General features: G+C 41.3%; 1 protein-coding gene across 4 annotated transcripts in view; it reads left to right on the top strand.

Moving 5' to 3' along the window:
* Nucleotides 1-27,956, top strand: part of ATP10B (ATPase phospholipid transporting 10B (putative)) — a 122,177-nt gene that overhangs the window by 84,226 nt on the left and 9,995 nt on the right. For all 4 annotated transcript variants that reach the window (XM_035104946.3, XM_060271741.2, XM_035104944.3 and 1 more), the window contains 12 exons: nt 1,187-1,272; nt 1,824-1,930; nt 6,456-6,587; nt 8,953-9,080; nt 12,272-12,524; nt 13,526-13,746; nt 16,810-16,989; nt 18,756-19,359; nt 21,101-21,207; nt 22,687-22,813; nt 25,117-25,301; nt 27,094-27,409. In XM_035104946.3, the coding sequence (XP_034960837.2) occupies nt 1,187-1,272; nt 1,824-1,930; nt 6,456-6,587; nt 8,953-9,080; nt 12,272-12,524; nt 13,526-13,746; nt 16,810-16,989; nt 18,756-19,359; nt 21,101-21,207; nt 22,687-22,813; nt 25,117-25,301; nt 27,094-27,409 (2,446 nt within the window). The remainder of the gene's footprint in view (nt 1-1,186; nt 1,273-1,823; nt 1,931-6,455; nt 6,588-8,952; nt 9,081-12,271; nt 12,525-13,525; nt 13,747-16,809; nt 16,990-18,755; nt 19,360-21,100; nt 21,208-22,686; nt 22,814-25,116; nt 25,302-27,093; nt 27,410-27,956) is intronic.

Raw genomic sequence — 27,956 nt, 5'->3', positions numbered from 1 at the left:
TAACATCTGGCAAACCTATCTGGCAAAATGTGCTTCGATTAGCTTACACAAGACCATTTCCACAACTGCCACCATGTTAGCTTCAGGTGCAAGATCAAACATGACTCGCAGCTCTTGTGTGGCAAAGTGGTCTGAAGAGATGCCATGTGAACCAGCCTCAAGCCTTTGGTACTGAATTACTGTGCTTGGAGGCAGGGCAGAGAGATGGTTACTGTTTATAAAATAATGACTGCTACACTTTGAATTTTAACACTATAGTAATCCTATATATAACATACACAGGTATGTGCCTCTCCAAAGCTATACAACTACAGCAGTGAGCGTGCCTTAATCCAGGCTGGCACAGCTGGTAGAATGCCAGCCATTTTGTGTGGCGCTTAACAAATCCCACATTGATGCAGGCAAGAAGCATGGCAGAGCAGTGAAACAAAGGTGGGCCAAGCAGATAAAAAATCAGCAGGTTTACATTGTAATGCAAAAAGAAATGGTCTTCTATTTTGGGAGATCAGAATCACATAGCAACTCAAAGAGATAAAGGAAAGAGGCTTTCAAAATCTGAGAGGGAGACAACATTTGATTGTTCTGAAAATGAAATTTGGACATGCCAGAGAATGGAAACTCAAGCTGGTAAAGTTAAGATGTCCAAACCTAAGAAATCTGGCCCAATTCAATGTGCTAGTACTAGCATATAAAGTGCTAAATAGTTGGACCTGAGTACTTCCCCCAATATAAGCCATCTCAGACCTTATGTTTGGCAGGTGAGGCCTTGTTGGTGGTGTTCATGGATTCAGAATCACATTATTTTCTTTGCTACTCATTCTTTAAGGAAGATAGTCATGGGTGCAGCCCAAAATACATTTGATGCTACATTTTACAACACTGTATAATTGATGTCTAAGCAATGATTTTATATACAAATACATACACATAAATACATAGGCCTGAAAACACACATACATTATAACTGGGTTTAAAATTAGAACACATTTCAACCTGACAGGTTAATAACAAATATTGGGCTCACTGTAAATTATAGTGTTAGGTGGCAGTTGTTTCTGATGTAAATTTAAATGCTTGATGTTCCTTTTTCACTACACAGCTTGTTATCTTGTTATTATTTCAGAAATAGTGCACTGATTTGCTCCTGACATAACAGGAACTCACTGTGGGTTTGGTTTTCTTGCAGAACGCTGAATTTGAACCAGAACTTTTCCAAAGCACAATTGTTTGCGAAAAACCCAACAACCATCTCAATCGATTTAAAGGCTATGTGTAAGTTACTGCAATGTTTATCCCTACATTCATAGATGTCTCAGACAAACCTACCTACCTATAACTACCTACCTATAACTGCCACCACTGTTGCACAACAGAAAGTAGAAGGAACTTCCCAAGATCTTTATACACTGAGCATAAAGAGTGCTCTGCAGAACCGCTATTTGGTGATTCTGATGTGGACCTTGAGCAGAGTATCTGTAATATAGAAACTCTGCCCTTGGGCTCTGGTTTGAAGCCAGAGCATGACCTTCAAACAGGGTGGCCAACTTGAGGTCAGATGTTTGGGGATTCTGTTAACCTTGGACAGCATAGCCAATGGTCCAGGGGTGATGCGAGTTGGGGGTCCAGCAACATATGATGGTCCACAGGTTAGCCACCCCTGGTTTAGAAATGTGATATATATGTGTGTAAGACTGAAGTCCAGTACATGGTTACCTAGAAATAAGTCTTGTTGAATTCACCCGGGCTTTTTTTTTAGTAGATATGTGTGGGATTGCACTGAAAGAGCCAAGAAATTAAATGGGAAATCCTTTTCTTCCTTGTAGGGAGCAGCCTGACCTCACACGAATTGGTTTTAACAATGAAAGTCTCCTTCTTCGTGGATGCACAGTGAGGAACACAGAGGTTACAATAGGAATTGTTGTCTATGCAGGTAATGTTTTTCCCCGTGTAGTGCTTTTAAGTCTGTTCAATCCAGAAATATGATTTGTTTCTTTGTTCCAACAGTCATCAGTGCAACCTGAAATTTGTTTTGCACTTGCAGAGTGTCATCTAATCAAGGCAGCAATGCTAGATAAACTAACTTAGGAGTAAGTCTCACTGCATTCCATGGAACTTACTTCTGAGTAGACATGTAGGAATGCACTATAAGTATCAACAACAACAACAACAACAACAACAACAACTGTGTATATAAACTGTTCTAAACTTCATATTTGAAGGCTTTACCTTTTTTAATCAGTGGGATTAATGATTTGATTTGAAATGCCGTGCAGTAGAGTCAGAGATTTGGCATTCCCAGTCCTCCCTTAGACATTAGTGTTAACACTCATTTGTTTGCCAATGGGGTTTACCATTGTAAATGGTAGGGAGGGCAAGAGTGGCTTTGGCTAAACTTGTTGCTTTATGAAAGATCAGTTTATGGGGATAAAATTGCATCAATCATACTGTTTGGCTGCCATACCCATGAGTATGTTTAGATACAGATTTGTACTATTTGTGCTCTAATTGTGTTTTGTATTTTCTTCTTACACAAAGACACTCTGGGAACTTTTATAAAAGAGAGGGAAATTAAATAATAAAGTTATATTAGAGCAATACCTAACCAGGAACGGCCACAAACAGTCTGAAGAAAGACAAACATGGCTTGCCCCACTTGGTAATCCAGAATGGGTACCCAGAGAAGCTACTTACAAAGAGAACTGAATGCACTGTGAAGAAGGAGCTTTTATAATAAACAGGAAGAACCTAGTTCCTTCCAGATGTTGATGGACAACAACTGGTCATTGGCTGTACTGGCTGCACCTGTTGAGTGAGAGTTGGAGTCAAACAACATCTGGAAAGCCACAGGTTGCCTTTCCTTTTTTAGGGTTTCCAGGGCTCCAAGACTTTTCGATCTACTGCTCTGTCCTGTGCCCTCTTCTCTGGAAGTATTGCTGAAAACAATGCAACTTGCTCTGAGTAAACATTTTCATGACTGGGAATACCCAATTGCATGCCCTTGGACAGCCATGAAAAAAGAAGGTTGCAGCTGTGGTTGTGATCCTGATCAAGACTGTCATTCCAAGAAGAGAGCATTTTGAACTAACTTCCTTCCCCTGCTATGCCTGTTTCAATGACAGCTCCTGACTTTAGGACTGTGCCTTTAGGAATACTGGGGAGGACCTAAAGGCACATTTTAGGAATATTTATTCCTAATAAATCCCTCTGCAAAACTGTCTATTTGCATCTTAGACCTTTGATGCTGGGACTGTCACTTGATATCTTGTTCACACACAGCTCCACAGTGGCCATGCTCAGAGCAAGGGAAAGCAGGGAACTTGAATATCACCATGAGGGGTACAGAATAAAGTCTGGTTTCCCTTTCATGTTTCATGGTTAGAACTTCAAATACCCGTCCACTGAAATTGGAGCAATTTGATTCTAATTTAGTACACATTTTCTTTTTTGGCCTGCTGTTTTGTTGGTACTTCAGATTCACTTCAAGAAGAGCTAAGGAACATTAAAATTACTCACTGCTGGATCTGACATATTGGGCTTTCTTTATGTTCACACAGAAAGTGCACTAGCAGCTTCTCATTAAGTCAATTTGGTTGCTGTGAAATAGTCAAACATACTTAAAAATCAGTCGGCCATCTAATTAGATTCTAACACTTTTAAGTACTTTGTCTCTTCTAACCTCAAGTAGCTGTTCATTGTGAATACAGTGTATGTTTCTACAGTTTTCAGACACTGAAACAAAATCCCTTTCTTTGCTGACTATAAGGAAGTGACTCAAAAAGAAATATCCTGCACTATTAATGGTAATAGTTATAGCAGGTTATAGTAATGATAATGGTAGCAAAAGCTTACCACTCCCCCAAACAGTATATTCAAGTAATACTTCCAGGAGGTGGATTGGTTGTCAAATGTATTTCACTGAGTAACATGCTCAAGGGAGCTCTATATGAACACCCACATAATATTGTAGTAGATTCAGGTGGGTAGCCATGTTGGTCTGGTGCAGTCAATATATATATAACGTCCAGTAGCACCTTAGAGACCAACTAAGTTTGTTCTTGGTATAAGCTTCCGTGTGCATACACACTTCTTCAAATACACTGAAACAGAAGTCACCAGACCCTTATATATAGTGGGAGGGTGGGGTGGGGTTAATCACCCATCTCCTACTACCCTCCTGAGAAAAACCCCACCCCACCCTCCCACTATATATAGGGGTCTGGTGACTTCTGCTTCAGTGTATCTGAAGAAGTGTGCATGCACACGAAAACTCATACCAATGACAAACTTAGTTGGTCTCTAAGGTGCTACTAGACAATTTTTTTATATAATATTGTAGCTCTGTATTAGGAAACTGTGCTGACTTTAAAGTAAGGTATCTCTAGACTTTAGTGTAGACTGGGTGGAACATAACAGTTGTCTTGCTGGATCAGATCCCACAGCAACCAGATGGGCCTCAGGAGCCCACAAGCAGAGCATGGTGGAGACAAGCATCACCTGTGGCATGTTCCCTGCACCTGATTTACTGCTTCAGAGCACAGAGTTTCCTTTTAACTGTTATGGCTAATAGCAATTGATAGATTGATCCTATATGTGTCTAATCCCTTAGAGTTAGGAAAGGTAGTGAGCATTATAACATATATTCTGGCAAAGAATTGCATAAGTTAATGATATAATGTGTGAGGAGGGACTTCCTTTTAATGCACAGAACCTCTGGGAACGGCAGTGGGGAGAGAGAGAGAATTCCTCTCTGTTCATTTTAAAGGGTTGCTGAGACAAAGCTCTGCTTTCCCCTGGTGGATTATTCCTCAGCAAGGCATCTACCCTAGACACAACATTAGGCTTAGGTTGTGTACAAACATATACATGCCCATCCCAAGTTTTTTTCCCTTCGGCTGTTCTAGAGCAGCTTCCCACGCAGGTGGACATTTTACCCTTTTTTATTCTTAGAGAGCTGAATGTACATTTATTCAATCAACAGCCCAGCCCTATGCATGTTTACTTGAAGATTAGTCCTACTGTTTTCTATGGGATTGCTTCCCTGGTAAATTAGTTTAGGACTGCTCCCTAAATAATACTCTCCTATTTTACATGCATACATACAAGCTGAATCCATTTTTAAAACATTGAAAAGGGGCTTCAGGGAGGAGTGTGTAGGTGAGTTTCCTGACACTGGTTTCCTCTGGCTTCTCTTGTAAATGGCAGAACTGGTCAACATGCAGTGTGTGCTGCAATGGTGGGTATGCCACTCAAACTATGTACAACTCAAAATACACTTAGTGATGTTTTATACCAATTTATTTAGGGCAGGCACTAGACTAAGATTCTTGTAAATTCACCAAACCCCCTTAATCCCTTATTAAAGATTTGTATTTTGTTGGTTACTTTCCAAGCACTAATTTGTTCTAATAAGGAGGGCAGTTTTAGTGGTAAGTGAATATATTGTTCTACACCTCCCCAAACTCTGTTGAGTAGCTGCACAAGATTCCAGGGGTTGCAGGCATGCTGCTCAGGGTTAATGTTTCCTTTGGGAATGAGGCACAATAGAGGCTACAGTGTCCAGTCACAGACGACTCTGGGGTTGCGGCGTTCATCTTGCTTTATTGACTGAGGGAGCCGGCGTACAGCTTCCAGGTCATGTGGCCAGCATGACTAAGCCACTTCTGGCGAACCAGAGCAGTGCACGGAAATGCCGTTTACCTTCCCGCTGGAGTGATACCTATTTATCTACTTGCATTTTTGACATGCTTTTGAACTGCTAGGTGGGCAGCAGCTGGGACCAAACAATGGGAGCTCAACCCGGCGTGGGGATTCGAACCGCCGGCACTTGTGTGTGCAGGGCCTCCATCTGGGAATCTGATATGGGATAAGAGATCTCACAGGAGCCCGAGGCAAAAGTGGGCAAAGCAACAAATGTAAAATTTATCTTTTTATAGCAGGTTGGCTTCAATACACACTCACACACACCCCTCCATCCTCCTATAGGGATTATCAGAGTTCAAGGACACATTCCAGCCAAGCAGAAGCTCTTGAGGTGTGAAGCAGGACCACCAAGTGATGTGGCTTGGAAAAAGTTCCAAGAGCCAAATAAAGAAGCTGGTGGGCCTCATTTGGTTCCCCAAGCCTCTTCTAGAACTTCTAAAGTTCTCGCACAAATGCATGTCTGTTTTTTAAAAGTGCCCTCCTAAAAACTGCTTTGAAATACTTGGTGACCTCATGAACACAGGAAAGCCAAACTGTTTAATGATTTTTAAAAAATGTTTTTATTAAAGATTTTCTTGGGTTGCAAAGGTACGTACATCATCTTTATTTTCAGATCATAAAATCCTTTTTACAGATCATTTATATTCGATGTGAGACTTAATGTTGTATACATGAATTTATCTAAAGTCTAGCATTCAACCATTCTTAAAATAATAAAGCCATATGACTGTTCCTTCCTCTTCTTTTTCTTGAAGGCCCTGAAACAAAAGCCATGTTAAACAACAGAGGTCCTCGTTATAAACGCAGCAAAATAGAACAACGCCTGAATATTGATATATTCTTCTGCGTGGGGCTGCTTTTCATCATGTGTCTCACTGGAGCACTAGGTATGGAGTGATGATGAAAATTTTGTTCCTGGATTTCAAGAAGCCTTTGCAATAATGATGTGCTTCACTGCTAAAAGGAATAGCTTGTTTTTGGTGGGCTTCCTAGATTGGTGCTGAGAGAACCAATTGCTTTCAATATGTAGCAGGGGAAAGGATTGCTTTGTAGCAATTTTACGATAATCCTGTCCTACTGTGACCACGATTTGCAGGGGTGTCAAACTCTGATGAAAACAAACACTATTGAGCTTTCCACAAATAAATATTTGGCAGGGCATGTAAAGGTTCCTGTAATTGTATCCTGGTTTCTAAGTGGCAATACACAAGTGAGTTGCAAAACACTGCGCTATGCGTTGCAAGGTTTCATAGTGAGTTTCTTTTTCCCAGCATAGAGTGCCCTGGAGAAAAGTGGCATGACAGGGCAGTAAGCCAGTAAATTAACCAGTCTAGTACTGAAGGACCCAGAAGTGAAGAATCCTCTTCAGCTGAACAACAGCACAGATTTAATTATTATATTTTACTGTTGGTACTTCAGCTCAAAATGAGTTTCTTGACTTAACTGACATTGCAACTTGATCGGTTTTCCGGGTGGATGGTGGATGTTCATCAGAAAAAGAAAAGGGGTTCAGGCCAGGTGGGATGAAAACGCAGGTGATTTACGGCACAATCCGTTACAAGCCTTTTCAGAAACAAGGACAGCTCAAGATATGCTGGAGCCCTAAGCTACGTTCAATTTAAGAGGCCCCTTGGCATTACCAAAAGCTGTGTATTATTCTAACAGAAAGGGAAATGAAAATAGAAAGAATAATTTTTTTATATTTGCAAATATCCTGGTACATAGTCAAGGATGCAACTAAAAATGGAAAATCTAACAAAAACACTGGTCTTGCAATAGGTCTGTTTATTTTAACAAATTGTATGAAATGTGAAATAAAGTGACTCTTTTTATGTAGAGGCCCTTCATAAGATGAAGGCCCTAAACTGTAACTTGTTAGCTTGCCTATAAATCCAAGCCTGCTCAGAAGTATGACACATTGCATTCAATGAGTCTCACTCCCAGTTAAATGGGCATTGGATTGCACCCTTGCTTGTCAAAAATATTAAGATGAATTAGCAATGCTCTGCGAAACTTCATCCCACCAGAAGTTCACCAGATCTACTTGCTCAGCTTTGCTCAGCTTTTCAGACATACCTTTCAGTTACCAGAGAACAAGAGCAGCTTTGCCTTCTTTTTTCATTTTTTTAGAATCAAAATGTGGATCATGTTTAATTTTGGGGGTTTTAATATTGCATTTTAATACAAAGATATTTACTATATTTTGACCTGTTATGAAGACTTTGTTCAAAAAGCAAGCTATAAAAAATAAACATATGAATCACCTATTCATTTCAGACAAAATCCAGTTTCCCAACATGATTCCTCTGAATATTTTAAAATTAGAAAGAATACCTTGTTCGATGCTGGAACTGGAAGGGACCTTAAAGGCTGACTAGTCCAGTGCCCTGCTCCATGCAGGAAATACACTGCTTCACCATCCCTGATAGTTTGTCTGACAGCACTCAGTAAAAATGTCAAAAGTTCCCTTGTAAATCCTTGTTTGAGCCATGAAATAAAGATGGTATGAACGATTCCAGGGAGTGAACAATAGTTTCAATAACTATTGCAGAAAGTTCCTTAGGGCAGGACATTCCCACCATAAGTGGAAGTAAGTGCCTTTTGTAGCACAAGTTCTCCAACAGTTGGGACTGTAGGTTGATAGGTTGTGTAGCAGTTCTATACCATCTATGTATTGTCTTAAGAGAAGTCTCACTAACTGGTGTAGAGACAGATTTAAATTATTTCTGAGACCATAACCCAGACCACACAGAACCCCATTATGATCATCCATAAGTCTTCCTCCCAATTACTTTTCAAACCTGACAAAGACCCCAACTGTGTGCTTACAAGAATTGCAAATAACCCAAGATGGTATCTAGAGCAGGCTTCCTCAAACTCGGCCCTCCAGATGTTTTGAGACTACAATTCCCATCATCCCTGACCACTGGTCCTGCTAGCTAGGGATCATGGGAGTTGTAGGCCAAAAACATCTGGAGGGCCGAGTATGAGGAAGCCTGATCTAGAGGATGATCTACAAAGCAATGCAAATCTTCACACACAGAGAAAGCAACCCAGCCACTCCCACATTAAACTACTGCAGATTTAAATGGTCCATCTTCTTATATGCTTTATTATTTTACTTCTGTGTGATTGCTTCTAAAGTTTGTGTTCCTACTTAACAGGTGGTATGTGAATTGAGTAATCTCCCTTGTTCCCAGTGATGCACTTTTCCAGGCTTATTCTTCTAAAGTAGTTTGTATTTTGATGCAGGTCATGGCATTTGGAATGGGCTCTTCTTAGAATACCCCTTGTTTGTCATTCCCGATATAAATGGCAGCTATCTCGCTCCAGCTCTTGCGGGTTTCTACATGTTCCTGACGATGATAATCCTCTTACAGGTGGGAAAATGTTTATTGCTAATGAGGAAATAGGTTTAAGGCTGAGGATTAAGTCTGATTGAAATTGGGCTGGGGGAAAGGGTGCTTGCTTCCATATAGCTGATAAGCTTATGCTGTAAACTGTGTAAATTGAGCAATGATATAGTGGCTGAGTGTTATCTGTGAGTCATAGTTCTCAGATGGGTGGGGTATAAATAATAAATTTAAAAAATTATTATATTAGCTCTCAGCCATGAACTCAACAGCCTTGGACAAACCCGTCCCTCTCTGCCTCCTTTTCTTTCTTTCTTTCTTTCTTTCTTTCTTTCTTTCTTTCTTTCTTTCTTTCTTTCTTTCTCTGTCTCTCACTCCCAGCCTTCGCCTCCCATCTTGGGGTGCGGGGAGTGAAGGGGTCAGCAAACCTTTTCAGCAGGGGGCTGTTCCACTGTCCTTCAGACCTTGTGGGGGGCAGACTATATTTGGGAGGGGTGAACAAATTTCTATGCCCCACAAATAACCCAGAGATGCATTTTAAATAAAAGCACACATTCTACTCATGTAAAAACACACTGATTCCCGGACCTTCTGCAGGCAGGATTTAGAAGGCGATTGGGCCGGATCCGGCCTCCGGGCCTTAGTTTGCCTACCCATCTCACTGTAAGCATCACTGAAGAAATCATATGAAGCACTTTGGGCATGCAAAAGTACTGTATAAATTCTCTGTTGCTTTTCCAGCAGACAGAACATTATTAGGGACTGTGAGGAATGTTTCAGTGTTAGCATTAATCCTCCCAGCCACATCCTGCGATATTACTGCAGGACTTTAGAACATTGCTGTAGACTACATTTGGCTTCTCCTGGTTTACAGGAAATATTCTTCCTGTCTCCCTTTATATACTAGAAACCTAATATATAAAACAAATGACCCAACCAGACATTGCTTTGGGAGCCCCGTGATCAGATATCCTGTGTTGCTACTTTTTCAAAAGGCTGAAGTAGTGTACGCAGGTGGGGAGAATCAGATCACAGCTGCCCCGCAAAGAGAGGAGGGTGTTGTTTTTACCTTTTCCACTGTAGCCTTTTCTCCGTTCAGATCACACCATCACTGAGCTGGGGCAAAACATGCAGGTTTCATGTGACTTCTGCCCTTTGGTGCAGATACAGCTCCAGGGACCAAATCTGGACTGGAGATAAAGCACAAAAGGAAAGACACTAGGACTTATCAGGTCACTCACCACAGCTCCTCTCAGCCCATTTAAAGCTTTTAGATAAATACAACTCTGGTCCTTAAGGTTGGGGGTTTTTTTCCATAGTGGCATTTGATATGGTGCAGGGGCAGAAGCCAGAAAGAGGAAATGTAGGGTTGCCATATTCCCAAAGTGAAAATCAGGAAATATTCTTTTTTTAAAAAAAAAAATAGCCCTACTTGCCATACGTCCAGTTTTCCCCAGACATTTTGTTGATTTAACTAAAATCCACCCAGGTCCCATTTTGACATCCCAATTTCCAGGATGGCAGCCCTAAAGGTTAGGGTTCGGGTGTTCACATACAAATGTAGAGGAGCCCATTTAATCCATCGTGCTAATAGTTGTCTTTTGGTTTTCAGTAGCAAGTTAACTCACTACAGCTGTTAAAAGTGCAGGAGCCCTATCCTCCATTTTATCTTTTCAACTAATTGATACTTCAACCAACAAAGTTCAATAAAACTGGCTAACGGGGGGGGGGGAATATTCTCATGACACTAAATAATAACACTAAATATCAGTATCAGTGTAGGGATAAAAAGATAAATTGGGATTCAGATGTGTCCAGATAGTGATATTTGAGGCCCATGTGAGAGATAAGAAAAATACATTTATTTTCCATTTTATGGTGGCATGTAAATAAATAAATATGGTTATGAATGACCAACTACCTTCTGAGCTGTTTGTAGAAATCCAAAGGGAAGCTATATTTTACATTAGAAATGTAACTGAGCCCATTTGTTTTTCATAACAAATACGAGCAATGTAAGCTTGTCCTTACAGACTGTGTTTGAGATGAATATTAGCTTTCCAGAAGATACCTCTGGGAGTTTAAGCTCATATACAGTTAATATGTCTGTGTATTATTACCACATGAATACTGCATGTCTATTTTCTATATTTATAGGCCACCCTGTAGCAAAAGGTTCTCCAAATTAGGAAGATGTAAAAGCTGCAGCAAAATTTGAAATATCTAGAAAAACAAACATGTACTTGCCTGGTGTTCAAGGGCATGAAAGTAGGCACCAAGTAGGTTTCCCCGAGGAGGGCATTCCACCACTGGGGTGCCACTCCTGAAAAACCTCTTTCACTCATTACCAGGTGCCACACCTCACATGTTCCTCTGACAAGTCAATAGGTTTATTGTTCTAGTTGAAGGTCATGACACATTCCTCTCATGACAATCTCAGGGTACATGTAGAAAGAGGCAATCCTTCAGGTGTTGTGTGCCCAAACTGTGAAGGGTTCTGAAGGCCAAAGCTAGGGTTTTGGATTGTGCCTGGAAACAGACTGGCGAATCCACACTTCTACTTGCCCCGTACCTAGAAAGAACTGGTCTGAGCAGTTGTCTCCTTGTCCCACTCCTTTCCAAGGAAAACCCCACTCTTTTGCTCTAAATCAGAGCAAATGTCAATCAGGAGAAACCCGAATTGCTGTTTGCTCCAAAAGTGATTTTCCCCGGGGGAAACAGCAGATCAAGAGGAAGCATGAACTGGCCCTGAGAGCCAGTTGTAGATACCAAAGCACAATTGTTAGCAGCACATTTGAAACATCTCATAGTTCCAAGGATATTAGTTGCTACACTCTTGTATGGAAAGTTTTTCTGACTATGGCTGACTTCTGTTGCACAGTCGTTAATCCTTGTCCTGTAGTATGAATCCCTTGGCAGTACATCACTCCAGTATAAAGGTGGAAAGTTATTTGGTTCTCAGTAGCAGTTCATTTCAATGTCCAAATCTCTTTTGTTCTGTTTAGCTAGTGTCTGGTGATCCAAAGGCTTTAGGAGTACAACCAATGCATTCACTGTGGAGCCTAGACAGCAATGAGAAAATGTGCGGGCATTTTTGCTGTCAACTTTTATCTACTGGGTTTTTTAGTTAGTTCCCTCCAGGAAGTCTTGTTGGAGCAGCCAGCATGAAATCTTGCTTCCAACAAATTTCTAACATTCTGGGCAATGTTCTCTTTCAGATTTTGATCCCCATTTCCCTCTATGTATCCATTGAACTAGTCAAGCTAGGTCAAGTCTTCTTGATTCATAATGATATCGACCTGTACAATGAAGAGCTAGACTTACCCATACAGTGCCGAGCACTAAATATCACTGAAGACCTGGGGCAAATCCAATACATATTCTCTGACAAAACAGGGACCCTGACGGAGAATAAGATGGTGTTTCGACGTTGTACAATTGATGGGAGAGAATTCTCACATCAGGAAAATGGTAAGACATGTGCACTGTTTCTATAACCCTGGGCTACATTGAGTGTGAAACATGGTCTTTCTTCCATATAATCTGGAAGTTGCTTTGGAAGATGGAGGATCTTAGCTTCCTTCCCCCTTTAAAAGCCATGTTTAGCACATACAGATGTAAAGAAAGTTTATGAGCAGCTTTACCTGTATCCCCCAGCAGCCACTGAGAAGGTGGGAGATGTAGACTGCACAACCAGGCCATTTGAAGGGTGTTTGTGCCCACCTGTCTGGAGGTAGGGAGGCTGGGTCACATAGTACGGCCATCTGGCAGCAGAGGAGCCTCCACCAATTGGAACCTTTGTGACCCATTTCTTCAACTCTCCATTGCTGCTCTATGACAACCTCTAAGGTATAAGCAAACTCCCACCTTCCCCTTTGCCCACTCTCCAGCTATATGCAGGGCTATGTAGGTGTACGAGTACTAGGTAGCCCTGTTCCCAGCCTGAATTTTATGCATGAGATGAGTGGGCGAAGCAAGCCCAGGATGTCAGAGGCTGATGTGTGTTTCCTTGTTTCGTTGATATCCTTGCTTTATTTATTGTATACCCTGCTTTTATTCCAAGTAGCTCAAGGTGGCATACATTTTTCTCCCCCTCACCTTTTTCTCCTTCCAACAATCCTGTGAGGGAGGTGAGGCTGAGTGCTGGCGATGGGTCCAAGATTCACGTCTGAGTGGGAATTTGCATCCTCGTCTACCAGATCCAAGTCAAACTCTTCAACCACTACACTACATTGACCCGGTCCAGTCCAATGGGCTAAGAGCTCTGCTTGCACTGCTCCTACACATTATGCTCATGCACATGCTGAAACTCTGCCTTTGTCCTTCATTGATGAAGACAGAAACATGGCCTTGCAACCTTCAGTGGGTCTGGTTTGTGGAGGTCTACATGAAGCTGGACAGAAGGCTTGCTTGGGAGTCCCTCTTCAAATAAGGATGGTGATAATGCAGCACATTTGTTTTATCTCTTATAGCCAAGAGACTAGAAACGTACAAGGAATTGGATTCAGATACTGAAGACGGGGCGAAACATTTGAGTCTACCTCCAAACAAAGGTGGAGAAATTCTCAGGCGGACAAGCACTGCTAAGCCCTTGAGGAGGTGGCAGAGTGCTCGGGCTCGGTTTCAGGGACACACAAGGCAGAGATCTCTGGGTGGCACCTCTCAGTCTCAAGTGGCATTTAGCAGTACCATTGTAAGTAAGACCTTTTGCTTCTTTTAATTATAAAGTCTCTCTCCTGCACTGTGGGAGTAAGGGCTTGCAATGGGGCCATGCTCTAAGTCAGAGGTTTTCAACCAGTGTGCCATGGCACCCTGGGTTGCCTTGAATGATAGTCAGGGGTGTCGCGGGCAACACTGGCTTCTGTCCCTCTTTCCTTCCCTCCCTCCTCTGATGCCTTCTTGTGTCTATGCCTCCCAGCTGATTGTTGCAGCAGCCCAGGCTACAAGCTCCCCAGGTGAATGGTGTGTCTGGGTCTGGCCAGGGGATGCCCTCTGTGGGGCAGTGTGAGGAGACACCTCTCTTTGGGGTGGTGTGGGGGACACCTCAGAGACCAGGGGCAATGGCAGCAGCTGCCCAGAAGACTCCCAAGGAGAGGGAAGAGGGGGGGAGGCTGAGGGAACACTCCACAAGGGAAGACGTTTGAAAAAGGGTGTGAGGCTGCCAGCTCTGCAGGCAAGGGGTGACATAACTGGGCTGCTGAGCCCCACAGGGGAGCTGCAGAAAGAATGTAGTTGGTCAACAGAGCTGTGGACCCCAAAAGGTTGAAAACCTCTGCTCTAAGTTGTAATTCTAGAAAGGAAGATGAAGTGCAAGGCTGCAAGGTGGTTGCCAAAGGCCTCAAGCAAAATGTGTTTTGAGATCCTTTAGCTATATATTTATGGAGGCCTGCTCTAGGCTTGGTGATATCCAAGACCCAGGGCAATTTTTCCTGGATTTATCTGCTCTCGTTTGGCCATTGCTATTCTGTTACATACACCAAGCAAAGAGATGCAAAGAGTTAGTCCTATGTTCTTGCATAGCCTGCTGCTTGATGGTGAACAATTGGTGGTTCATTCACAGGTCATTAATCAGGTTGACCCTTTATCTTTGTGGAAGCCACCTGAAACCACAATTATCTAGGGATGGGGGAGAAATTCAGTTCAGTTCACATTTAAAAGAGAACCTATCTAATTTGCACTTTCCTTAACAATATGCAAAACTAAACACAACCACCCTTCTTGCTATCAATTCTTTCGTTATCAGAAAAGGCAGGTAAACAGAAAAAAAAATGGCAGCAGGGCCAGTAGGTTCCCATTCTAAAACAGGAAGATAAATCAATACAATCAATCTGGAGCTCATTGGAAAGAGGCACCATGGAACTGGCATTGGGGGGGATGTAGATTGTTGTAGGACAAACCAATACAGTCAAATCAGTGGCGAGGGAGTGAAACAGAAAGATCTGGAGAAATCAACATTTTAAAGCTTTTCTCTGTTGCACAAATTCTAGTTTTTATATTTTTTTATTTCTTGTTAACAGCTGTGGAGCTGGTGTTAGAGAGATGTAGCCAGCATGGAAAGGGGAGTAATAGATGCTTGATCACCCCCCTGGGGGGGGGGGGAATGGAAGCAATGCATCCACTGCCTCGAGTGGAGCAGTTTGGAGTTTCATTTTTAATAATAATAATAATAATAATAATAATAATAATAATTTATACCCTGCCCATCCGGCTGGGTTTCCCCAGCCACCCTGAGCGGCTCCCAAAAGATTAAAAACAGAATAAAGCATCATAAAATCTTATCATATTATGCCTGGATTGAGAAAATCCACATTTACAAGGAGGGAACTATTTAAGAGGGGTGTCATGTGGATGGGGCCATATAAATGGGACCACAAGCAGCTTCATAAACACATTGAACTCTAGTGTGAACAAACCCTCCCTAACATCTAGCTAGCTAGCTATCCCTTTTTCAAAGCTTTCAGAGCTGGAACTTTTTATCATGTTAGAGAGTGGGGAGCATCAAACAGTATGATTCTGGTTGAAAAATAAATTGTAGGAAATATGTTCCTGGGCTGAGCTTGGGAATGGCATAGCACAGTCGAAGAGCTCATCCACAGTTCTGCTTGTGCTGTGCCTAGAAAGCACAGGTCCAAGTGGTTTTCCCTTGCTCTGTTCCTTTCCAAGGGGAAACCAGCTCTTTAGCAATAGATCCGAACAAAGGGCAATCTGGAGAAAACCCGTATTGCCTTTTGTTCCAATAGAGTGCTAAAGAGCAGTTTCCCCAGCAGAGAAGCAGCAAGATAAGAGGAAAGGTGAATAAGCCCTAAGCTCCAGCTAAAATACACACACAGCAACAACAGACTAAATATTTTTAAAGCATAACAGCAGTAACCAGTTTTCCTTTGTGGTGTGTGGTTCTCTTTAAAGAAAATGCACACTAGCAGATTGTACAGGCTGTGTTCAAATGTTCATCATGGTTTCTATAAATACTAAGTAAAACATTGATTCATGCTAAAAGACACCACGTTCATACCCCCCCCAAAGGTTCGTACAGTACAGTTTATGGGTTTTGCTTACTAAATGTCAGGTTTCCTAGTGCTGTGTTCAAGGCATAAAAAGTGGTAGCCTCAGGTAGAATGACAATGGAGGAATTTAACACTGCTGAGAAGATGCAGTAGTTCCTGACTAAAGGTCAGTACAACATCTCCTGCAAACACCTGCCTCTTAAGTCTATTGCCAAGAAATCTGATAAGCGGCAAACCAGCACATCCGATGTTGAGGTTTAATAGAAAAGCGTTTGCACTAGCAGCTGTCAAAGGAATCACCAAAATTAAATCCAGACTTTTAAAAAGAAAAACTTTGAGGCAACAATCCTGATCCAGATGCTCGTGGGCAGATCTGCACAGGCAATTGTGACCCCCTCTTTCTCACTGTCACCAAACTCCAACTCCATCCTTTGCCATAAGAGATTTTCAAAGCTCACTTGTGTTGGGGATTGAAAAAGTGAGAGAAATTACCCTTGCATGTATTCAAACTCTATTGGGGGTGGGGCATCTTATCCCTCACCTCAGGCGGCAAAATGCCTTAACTTCCTTCTCACAATCCGTGCCATTTGTCTGACACTTTAGTACCCGCTGGTTTTGAAGCTGATAATAGCGCTGTGATTCTGTACGCACAATGTTCTTTGAAACTCTAGAACACCCAGCAGAAGGTTGTTTTTCGCACAATCCTAACAATGTGAAGATTTTTTTAAAAAACTGAGTAACATGTATTCCAGGAGAAGGACGTGACCCCAGATAACAGGCTGCTGATGAAAGTGAGAAATGCATCGTGCCAGAATGAATCTTTGACACCATTTATGTTTGCAAAGACCACCTCCTCCATCACAGACTTTTTTCTTGCTCTGACCCTCTGCAACACTGTTGTGGTCTCCACAGCAACCAACCCAAGACAAAGGGTAATCTCTCACTTTAACGTCTCTTTTAGGAAATGAGTTGAATTTAATAAAAGACTTGAGAGCTTTATGATGACAACTTACTTGGGGAGGTAAAAAAAAAGTCTGCTTTTGGGGGGAAGGTAAAAAAAAGTCTGTTTAAGGGTAGGGGGGTTTCCCCTTTAGTCTGCAATAATTCTGCAGAATCCTCTCTCGTACTTCCTGCCTAACAATTTATCCTCATGTCCCTAAGGATTATGCTAATTTGAAAGTGAAATAGTATTCCCCTGTATTTCTTGATTATGGCTGCAAACATCAATTGATTAATTGGCATGATTAAATGATTAAAGCCTTAATTGCAGCTTCTAAGTGCATTCCAGTTCATCAGGGTACAGTGGTACCTCTACTTACGAATAACTCTACTTGCGAATGTTTCTACTTACGAATGGAGCTCCGCCCACCATCTTGGATGCGGTTTAGATACCGGTAGGATTTTTTCTACTTACGAATTTTTAGATAGGGTTGCTTCGACTTTTTTTCTCCCAATGCATTCCTATGGGATTCGACTTACACTTTTTTTCGACTTACAAATGTGCATTCGGAACGCATTAAATTTGTGAGTAGAGGTACCACTGTAGTTGCTTTCTTTGTAAAACAGATTTTATGTTTTGTTATATGAGCTTCTGAAAAAAAACACTCTTGCTTGAGCCAAGGTGTATGGAGCTCAACCTCCTCCTACTCCAAATAACCCCAATCAATGCCACCCACTTGTTTCCATGCCTTGCAAAAGTAGGTTCTGAATGTGTGCATGCACACGAAAGCTCATACCAAAATAAAAACTTAGTTGGTCTTTAAGGTGCTACTGAAGGAATTTTTTTATTTTAGGTTCTGAATGTTATGAATAAGCTATAGGTACCCATTAGAAAGGTATGCTATGTTTTAAATTATGCCTGAAGGACACAGGGTGGGTGGGTGGGTGGGTGGATAAACATAACTCAGAAATCACTAGTTTAAACACACAACTCCAGGACTTTCATTGCAATGAGCAGTGGCACAGGTTGGGCTGTGGTATAAGGAACTGCAAAGGAAGGGCACATGTGAAAACTGGGCAGAGGCAACCTTTGGAGATCCGCTCCTTCCCCTTCCTACCCCCACTCCATTCAGCAGGGTCCTCTAAGCTTCAGTGTAGCCTTTGGGGACTGGGGGCTGCCATGGGGATAACAGGAAGGGAACGTCAGCTTCCTCCAGCCTCATTACACACACCCAGCTCAGAATGCAGCCCAATGAATGGGAGCCTTTTGCCTCTTTTCTTTTCTTAAATTCTTTGTCAACACATAATGGAAGAAAAGCTGTTGCCTTCATTTAGGATCACCAGAAAATGCACTATTAATATATGCAAATTGATTAATTAACTGAGTAACTAGCTAACAGTGAGGCAATTCACTGATTTGAAATACTTTGGTTGACAGCCTTGTTTTTGTATATGGCAGGATTCTCAAAGGTCCATGTTGCTGTTTAATTATCTCTGTTCCTTTTGCTCATTGTAAGGCGTTTCAATCTTCATCTCCTTCTTTGATACTAAGAATATAAACCAAACAAACAAACAAAACCCCTCTTAAATCTAGATGCTCCCTTAAGGAGCCCCCCATTGTTACTAGAGACATCACCTGACACATACATCTTTGTCGTATGGTGATAGCAGTGTTCTACTGGTTAGATTAAATGCCTCCCGTGTGTTGTAGTATATAATTTCAGCTATAATTAATCCTGGTTCCCTCTTTTCTTTCAAGGTTACTATTCCGTCACCGATGAAACCATCAGGACTGTCCCTGGAGAAAATTCACCAGCTGTTCCAGCGTCTAAAGCTGGCAAGCCTCAGCCAGTCTCTTTCGTCAGCTCAGTCAAATTCAGACTTAGGAGAGAGTTTGACTACAGAAACCACCAGAGTCTGTGCTGATTCTGAAACGAAAGATTATTTTTCTTCTCAGAGCTGTTCCACTTTAGCAGATGATTACAGTTTTAGAAGGGATTCGATCACTGGGAAAGACACCTTTGGGGACAGTGATCCCACTCCAGCGGAGATCTGTGGGGCAGCTAACCAGGGAGCTTCCCAAGCAGAGTTTTGTTATGAGGCTGAAAGCCCAGATGAAGCTGCCCTTGTCCATGCAGCCCGGGCCTACCAGTTTACATTAGTGTCCAGGACTGCTGAACAAGTGACTGTGAGGCTGCCAGAGGGCACCCTCCTGACCTTTGACCTCTTGTTCACTTTGGGATTTGACTCCAACAGAAAAAGAATGTCGGTGGTGGTGAGGCATCCCCATACTGGCGAGATAATTGTCTACACCAAAGGGGCTGACTCTGTCATAATGGACTTATTGGAAGAACCTTCCAGAGGTAATTTTTTGCATTCACCAAGAAACTATCTATTGAGAATGTGTAGCCTAGGTTGCATGAAAGATAGATCCCCCGTCTACAAAACTACAATGGAAGCAAAAGTGTTAACCATGCAAGCCATAATGCACATCAGTAGGCCCAGGGGCTGGATCCGGCCCAATCGCCTTTCAATCCGGCCCATGGACAGTCTGGGAATCAGCGTGTTTTTACATGAGTAGAATGTGTCCTTTTATTTAAAATGCATCTCTGGGTTATTTGTGGGGCCTTCCTGGGGTTTTTACATGAGTAGAATGTGTGCTTTTATTTAAAATGCACCTCTGGGTTATTTGTGGGGCATAGGAATTTGTTCATTTCCCCCCCCCCAAAAAATGTAGTCTGGCCCATTTTTTCCAAAATGTAGTCTGGTCCATGGGGTCACGAAGAGTCGGACACGACTAAACGACTAAACAACAACAAGTCTGGCCCCCCCACAAGGTCTGAGGGACAGTGGACTGCTGAAAAAGTTTGCTGACCCCTGGCGTATAACATGTAGAGCAGCCTAATTGGGAAGCCAAAATGAATAGCCTTTATGAGATCTGCAATAATACCACAATTATCTTGCACACTGTGGTGCTCTAACTATTGGGACAGATAGGCAGTGACATCCAGACTTGCCCTTGCCCTGCAGCTCCCCCCTGGAGAAACCAGTTCTTTGCTGCTGCACTGGAGCAAATGTCAATCGGGTTTTCTCCAGATTGACTTTCACTCCAGATTGGGTTTTCTCCAGATTGACTTATCACTAAAGAGCGGGTTTTCATGGGGAAAGCAGTGGGGTAAGGGCAGAGCTGCTTGGATCCATGCCTAGAAAGCATGGACAAGTGGAAAACTGCTCAGACCCATGCTTTCTATCGATGGGACAAGCAGAAGTTTGGACAAGACCTATGTAGCAGCGAGATGTCAACTATGGTGGTCCCAGGCTAGAGAAAATCAAGTACACTAAAGTCCCTCTACAATTAAGTGCTGAAAGGGTGATTTCAATAGGACTTAATGGTGCATTCTATGGAATCATAGAATTGTAGTGTGGAAGGGATCCTGAGGGATCTCCCTGGAGCATGCTCCAGCTCTTAGCCTTGCCCTTCCCCCTATGATTCATGCAGGTTGTAAGATAGAAATTGGGAGCTTGGGTCCTCTAGGTTTTCGTGGACTACAACTCCCATCATCCCTGGCCATTGGCCATGCTGGTTGGGGCTGATGGGATTTGAAGTCTGACAACATATGGAGTGTTACATCCCTGCTGTAATACTTGCTTATTTTAAAGTTTCACAAGTTCTATGTACCTGCTTCTCTAGTCATCTGTTGCTTTTTTATTTACAAAAACAGGAAAAGATTTGTTTGTTATATTGTTCCAGGAGTTGAGGTGAAAAAAGCTTCTTTTTAGCATTATGGATGCCAGCAAATCGGTGTTAATCAATGACCATTTCTGCTGGTGTGTGTGTGTGTGTGTGTGTGTGTGTGTGTGTGTGTGTGTGTGTTCTAAGAACTCGGTCCTAAGAGGAAAGTGATATTTGAGTTGAGCACAGTAGGGGGCGTCTAAAGCAGCTCTGCTGCTCTAACAACACATGACATTTATGCACCAAAACACACTTTACATTTATGGACTTGGAAGAGATCCTTGTAATATAAACATGCTTTTACAGATGTGAGGTGGTGATTTGGCATGATCTGTAACTGGTATAAGCAGCAATCTGCTTGTGTTTCACAGCTAACCTAGCTATGGAAAAGAAAATAAGAAAAGTCAGAGATCAAACACAGAAACATTTAGATTTCTATGCACGAGATGGCCTGAGAACTCTGTGCATAGGTAAGAAGGTAAGCATAATATTTTTTTATTTCCTTTGTCTGAACAATCTTACTAAAAGGGCCAATGCTCTAAAGGACCAATGCTCTGCTTCTGCTCTTCTTATGACTCTTTCCAGACTACTCTCAGAAATCCCTAATCAAATAAATATTCTCTTTCATGTAGCTTTCTGTACTCCTCCTATGCTGATTAATCATGATATAAATGGCCAGAAACCTGCAGCTTCTTTCTGCTTTATTAGAGTAGCAGTGAAGAATTCCCATCACCGCTTGTGTAAGCATTCCAAGGCTGCTCCAGAGATCATCATTTGTGGATTATGGTCTAGAGCCAATGAGCTGGAAGAAGGGAAGGGTTGTTTAGGTTTTAATGTTCCTATTAACATTTCACATTATCTTGAAATGGGTGTTTGGTGGGGGGAAGGAGAAGCTGCTCATCATGACACAGAAGTCAGTTTGCATCTCATTCTTAGAATTATTTCAGGCATTGCGTTACACCATGATTTGCAGTAACTATAGTTCAGACTTGAAACCATTATTTGCATTCCCAACATATTCCCACAAGTCTGTACAGCTTTCTTTTTTTCCCCACATTCTCCAGATGCCAGAGCAACATCCCAAGCCAAATAAGTCTCATTGTGTTCAGTGGGCCCAACCTCCAGATGGATATAGGATTGCAACTTACCCACTGAGGCACACCTCTTAGTAAACATGCTGAGTTTAATGAGATTTACTCCCAAGGAAATGTTCTTGAACCTTAAACTTCAATCCTATATCATGTTGGTTGTCGTTGTATTGCTTGTTGGCTGTGGTGCTTTGTGGCACTGCAACCTGGTTCAGCCAATCCAGAACACTCCGGTCTATTGACTAAGCTAAATGTCAGATAGAAACATTTTTATTTTTAAAATTTTTAAAAAACGATCTTTATTTCAGTCATTAAAATACAATACAAAAAAGAAAAAAAAGAAAAAAAGAGTAATAATAATAATAATAATAAAGAACACACAACTATACATCTACCGTTAAAAAAAGAAGAAAAAAGAATAGAAATTAACTTCCAAATCACAACACATCGCTTAACTTTCCCCTTTCCTTCACTTGCGATTACTTACTCTGTACTAACTTCGTTTAATTTTCTTTTCTTTTCTCTATTTTTTGCCCCCAAGACTGCCTAATTTAAACAGACCACCAATTCCGTCTTTATATCTCTTTTTTAAAAATATTCTTCAACCATCTCCCATTCCAATTTAGATTTTTGTTTTGAAATATTTCTAATCGCTGCTGTCATCCTCTCCATATTCATAAATTCTATTAATTTTAGCTGCTTTGTGGCACTGCAACCTGGTTCAGCCAATCCAGAACACTCCGGTCTATTGACTAAGCTAAATGTCAGATAGAAACATTTGTGTTTGAAACGTTTGCTTCAAACAATCCAACACACTGCAGAAACCTAATGTCTTTGCCATCTGTAATTGTGAGCATGTGTTGTACTAGGTCCTAAGTGAAGATGACTTTCAGATATGGGCCAACTTTCGTCGTGAGGCAGAAACAGCTATTGACAACAGAGATGAGCTACTCATGCAAACAGCGCAACATCTGGAGACGAAACTCACATTACTAGGTAACTTTTAAGACAATTCATTACACACTAGAGTGTGGCAGCAACTTAAAGGGATGAATTGCCTATATCCAATCATAAGTACATTTACTTGGAAGTGAGTCACAATTTAAAAACTAGCCTCAACCTTTGAAATGAAGTTAACATTGCAGCCTATGACAAATTTCATCTTTAATATCTTCCTGATTGGTTTTGCAAATTAAATAAGGCAGGTGTGGAAAACCTGTTGCCCTCACAATGTTACTGGATGCCAACTCCCATCAGCCCAACCAGTGTAGCCAATGGTCAGGGATGATGGGAGTTATAATCAAGCAATATCTGGAAGGCCATTGGTTCCTCAACCCTGATGTAACAACATACAAAGGACACCTATACTTATGTATGTAGAAAGAGTCAGTATCTGCAAGCTTGCCAGTGAGTTCATGATGTGAAATAAATGCTTGATCCATGAATACATTATCTTGCCTATAGGCAAAACCGCAATCATCTTAGGTGAACCTTCTGTCCTATTTCAATCACCATTTTGCTGTTTTGAGCTAGAGTTTTGAAAGGATGCAATAGCATTTCCTACAATTAAGATTGTCTTATCTGATCCATTTCCTCTGTATAAGTATGCATGTTGTATACATTTAAACACATACAATTGCACAATCTTAATACTACACTATAAGTTGTTTTCCTCAGTTTTGCATTGTAAAATTAGAACATTTTGTGTGCTTTGCAGAAGTAATTTATTATTACTTTAATTGTAATGTACAAAGTGAGGGTCACAGAACTTACGTGCCTACAGTTCTAAGTGATGTTGCTGGTCAGAGCCAGCCCTATCATTAGGCAGAGCAAAGCAGCTACTTCAGGCAGCAGGGGATAGGGATGGGGAGCAGCAGCAAGATGTTGGAGAACAGAGCAGTGTGCGCCATGTAGCCTGCACTAAAACAGCCTGTTGTCCACAGGTGCAGTAGAGGATGCCGTCCCAACTACCAGTCCCATCAGTTTCTCTGCATAGGGTTAGAGAAGGGTGTCCACTTGTCATCTGCCTCAGATAGCAAAATGTCTTGGACTGACCCTGCTGCTGGAGCTTCTTCCTTCTCCACTTCTATGTGATGTATGAACTAGAAAATGTAGTCTATGTGCCACTGAAACAGGGAGTATTCTAAGCAGAGCTTTGGAGTTATAAATAACCACATCCTTTAGGAGTACAGTTAATGACGTAGTTTAACTACCAAAAAGTTGTTAGTTTGCTTTAAGTCAGCAATAGCCGGTCTTCTGGGTCATTGTGCCCCAAATCCCCACAGTGTGAAACAGTGTCATTTGAGTGCATGCTACGGTGCATATGTGCTGCACACCATGCCTTGGTGCCTTTATCTCTAGACTCCTGAAACAAGAATTTAGGAAGCATTACATTATCAGAAAAACAAGTAGGAGTACAGACCAGACAATGCAAGGCCCTTGCACCTGCATAAATCTCTACTGCCTCTGCCACCTTTTAGCCATCCATGCTTTAAGCAATAATTTGCTTTTTAATATTCAATATTTATTGTATTGATTTCCATTCCTGACCTCAGGCAAACATACAAATTGTGGCAATTTTCACTCAGATTTCTGTTTCCAGAAGACCTCTCAGATTCCCTGGCTAGATGATGTCTTCAGGAAAGGGCAATTTCATTTGGAGTTAAGTTAGTTGGAATAAAGCACATGAAAAAGTCAGACCTAACTCAGCTCTCATTTATCACTGCAAATAACCTAATACTGACCTCTGGCAGAAGAGATGCTATTACTCTCTCAGTCATTAATTACCTTTAGCATTCATTTAGCCTTCTTACCTTAGTTTTGGAGCATCTCAAACAAAGAACTGTAATATAACCTCCCTCATTTCTTTAATGTGACAAGGAGCTGATCTGTTTAGTGAATTAAATGGGTCAATGTTCAGTTCAGTTTTGTGTCTTTCTTGTGATGCTATGACATCTTTAAAGACATAGGTTATGATCTGGTGATTATGAGCGGGTGAAAGAAACAAAATGATTACTACCTGCGCAGTTCTGTGAACTGATGCTTAAGTGCTGGCATAAACTATGTGTATAATGAGCTGAATCTAAACTTAGTTCTGCACACAGAGCAGATTCTCTATTTTCCTCACATGCAAAGGCTGTTGTAGGAACAAAGTAACTAACTCTGCATGCTAAAATCTGTTCCCATAAACAGAGAAGGATCCCTGCTCCCAATTGACTCAACAATGCCTACCTCTTGAACCACTCTTGCACTCTGCATGCTCAGTCAAAGCTTGGTTCCCCATTCTTCCTTTTCACCAGGAGCAACTGGTATTGAAGATCGGCTGCAAGATGGAGTGCCTGATGCCATTGCTGCTTTCAGAGAGGCAGGGATCCAGACTTGGGTGCTGACTGGAGATAAGCAGGAAACAGCAGTCAACATTGCATATTCTTGCAAACTACTGGACCAAAGAGACACAGTCTTTACCATTAATACTGAAAGTAAGGTGAGTCCAAATGGCCTGCAAGGGACTCTGTGACGACTTGTTTAATGATCTGCCATGCAAGCTTCCTTCATCTTTAACGCAGCATTAAAGTGAAAAACATGGGTCAAACTGTTATTTGGAAAAGTGATCCTTTTGAAGCTGGACTACGCTGTATTATCAGAATTCAGGAAGATCTTATAGGCATGGAAGACAAATATTTGGCTTTAATATTTCACACTTATTTGGCAATTTGCAAAAAGCCTTGTCTCCAAATAGCATTGAGGTTTTGCTAGCTAGAAGGCTTGCTATCTGTCCCTTGCTAGATTTGTATACAAAATAAGTAACTGTTCTATGAAATAAGAGTGTGTGGCAAGACTATTGCTAGATAACATTTCACTGGCAACAATTAAACTGGAAATGATGCCTTTACCCTGTTCCAATTAATTCATTCCTGCAGAGGATGCTTATGGCAAGCCTGCACAACTAGTGACCCACCAAGTCAAATGTAGCCAAGCAGCCAAATCTGATGGACCGACAACAACCCAGTAAACCACAGGTTTGTGCTGTCTGCCTTTTACTGCAGAAATCTGGAGAGGAGGGTATCAAGCACCTATGGGCTTGACATCCCCCCTGTGCCAGGCACCTGTTGCTTGGCTGGTCACATGTTGTATAGTTCAGGGCAGAGCTATCAGTGGTGCTGAAAATTCAAATTTCTGACTTGATCAAAGCTCCCAGACTAATTTGCAGACCAAAACATGCTTACCCTCCAGATTTTACTCTTATCCAGCGGGTGCAGTACACTTCTCAACTTTAAAAGCATACCAACTGTATTTAAAATGTAGTTTATGATAAAATACATTTAGAAATGTGAGATAAAATGTTTATTTAAATACCATGTAGGGATAAAATGCATGTTGAAATGTGTGTTTATATACTAGCTTTTATGGAGATTTAAAACACAGAGAAAGGCAAATGAATGTGGAAGGAGGACAGAGTAGACATGAATGAATGAATTCATCCAAAATTAACACAGACCAGAAATAGAGTGATCCATCTATTTCTAGTACTGGGATTGGGCCCCTAAACAAGGAATGTACTGATATGATATGGGATCTTTATCACCTAATACTTTGAGCACCAATTCCAGTGAATCAGTTTACTCATTAGACCGTAAAGCAGCTATGCTACTACAGTAGAATGGTCTATTCAGATACATGCAATGATATCAGTTTGAATGCATTTGCTATCAACTTACTAAAATTACGGTACTTCTGTGTATTCCCTGAGGATAGCATATCCTATGAACAATAAATGAACTAGGCAATTCTCAAATTGTAAAACAAGGGCATGCCAATGGGCCTTTGCAGCTGTTTAATTAATATTTTTGATTAGAGAGTTACCTTAATGAAAGTCTGTATTTTATTTTTTTAAATGGTGCTTTATGTTTTATGGAAGTATATAAATATTTTTCTAAATAAACAAATAAGCTAATAATTAGTATAATACAAATGCTACAAATTATGGATGCACTGATAAGTCATGACTTAGCGGTAGTTAAGTTCAAAAAGGGTATTAGAAGTAAATTGAAATTATCATTACCAAATGTTTGATAAAGTGACTTGTTGGAAGGCTTTGGTAAATCAACACTTGGTTTAGATTCACCAGTCTTTGGGATACTCAAACAAAATGAAAGACTGTGGGCTTTTTTTAAATAATAATTTAAAAAAGGTTAGCACAAAGCTTTCTAATAATGGAACAAGTCCTGCTTATAGTGCAATGGAGAATACAACTTTACACAACTCTCTTTTCATAGGAAACATGTGAATCACTGTTGGATATTACATTGGAAGAAGTGAAGAAGGCACAAAGTATTCAAGGGATAGCTTGGACTGTTTTTGGCATCAAGCTGCCATTTTCTATGTCCACCACTGTGACTGCAGATTCTGCAATTGGTCTGGTGGTTGATGGAAGAACTCTGAATACCATTTTCCAGGGACAACTTGAGCATAAATTTCTGGAACTAACCAAGTACAGCCGTTCGGTTTTATGCTGCCGGTGTACCCCCTTGCAGAAGAGCATGGTGGTCAAACTTGTACGGGGTCAGCTGAAAGTTATGACGTTGGCAATAGGTGAGTAGTTGCCATTTGAGTGTCATGATCTCATGACTTGGCTGCTATTTAGCTTGAAATGTAAACGCTAAAGCCGTCTCGTATCCTATACCAGAGGGGCAAATATGTCCTGCTCTGCCACACTTCGTTTAATGTCCATTTACTCAGAGGAACCAGTTACGCATTATGTACAAACTTGCATCCATCACAGATCTAACACCATCACAGAACCAACACCAACTGTTAAATATCGCCTCATCTACCATCATGCACATTTATTGTCAATAGCAGCTGTTTGCATGTCTAAGCGCAAATTGTCAAGTGATGTGCAGGCATGTGTAAATCAGCCTTCAGCAATACCAGATTGTTTGAAATGCGATGTCAGGTGTGAGTGTAAACTGGCTTACTCATAATATTTAACTGATCACAGCTCTGATGTATTGCTGTAACACCACAACTTTATAGAGGCATTTTAGCCAAGTTCCAAAGAATTGAGAAACTCGACTCATGAGCTCAAGAGGCTTTATATGGTTAATTTACTCAAGCAGTAGACCCCAAGCCATTTGAC

This window comes from Zootoca vivipara, chromosome 2 (assembly GCF_965207765.1).
Source record: "Zootoca vivipara chromosome 2, rZooViv2.hap1.1, whole genome shotgun sequence".
In the NCBI taxonomy this organism is placed as follows: domain Eukaryota; kingdom Metazoa; phylum Chordata; class Lepidosauria; order Squamata; family Lacertidae; genus Zootoca; species Zootoca vivipara.
This window is presented reverse-complemented; position numbering and strand designations above follow the sequence as displayed.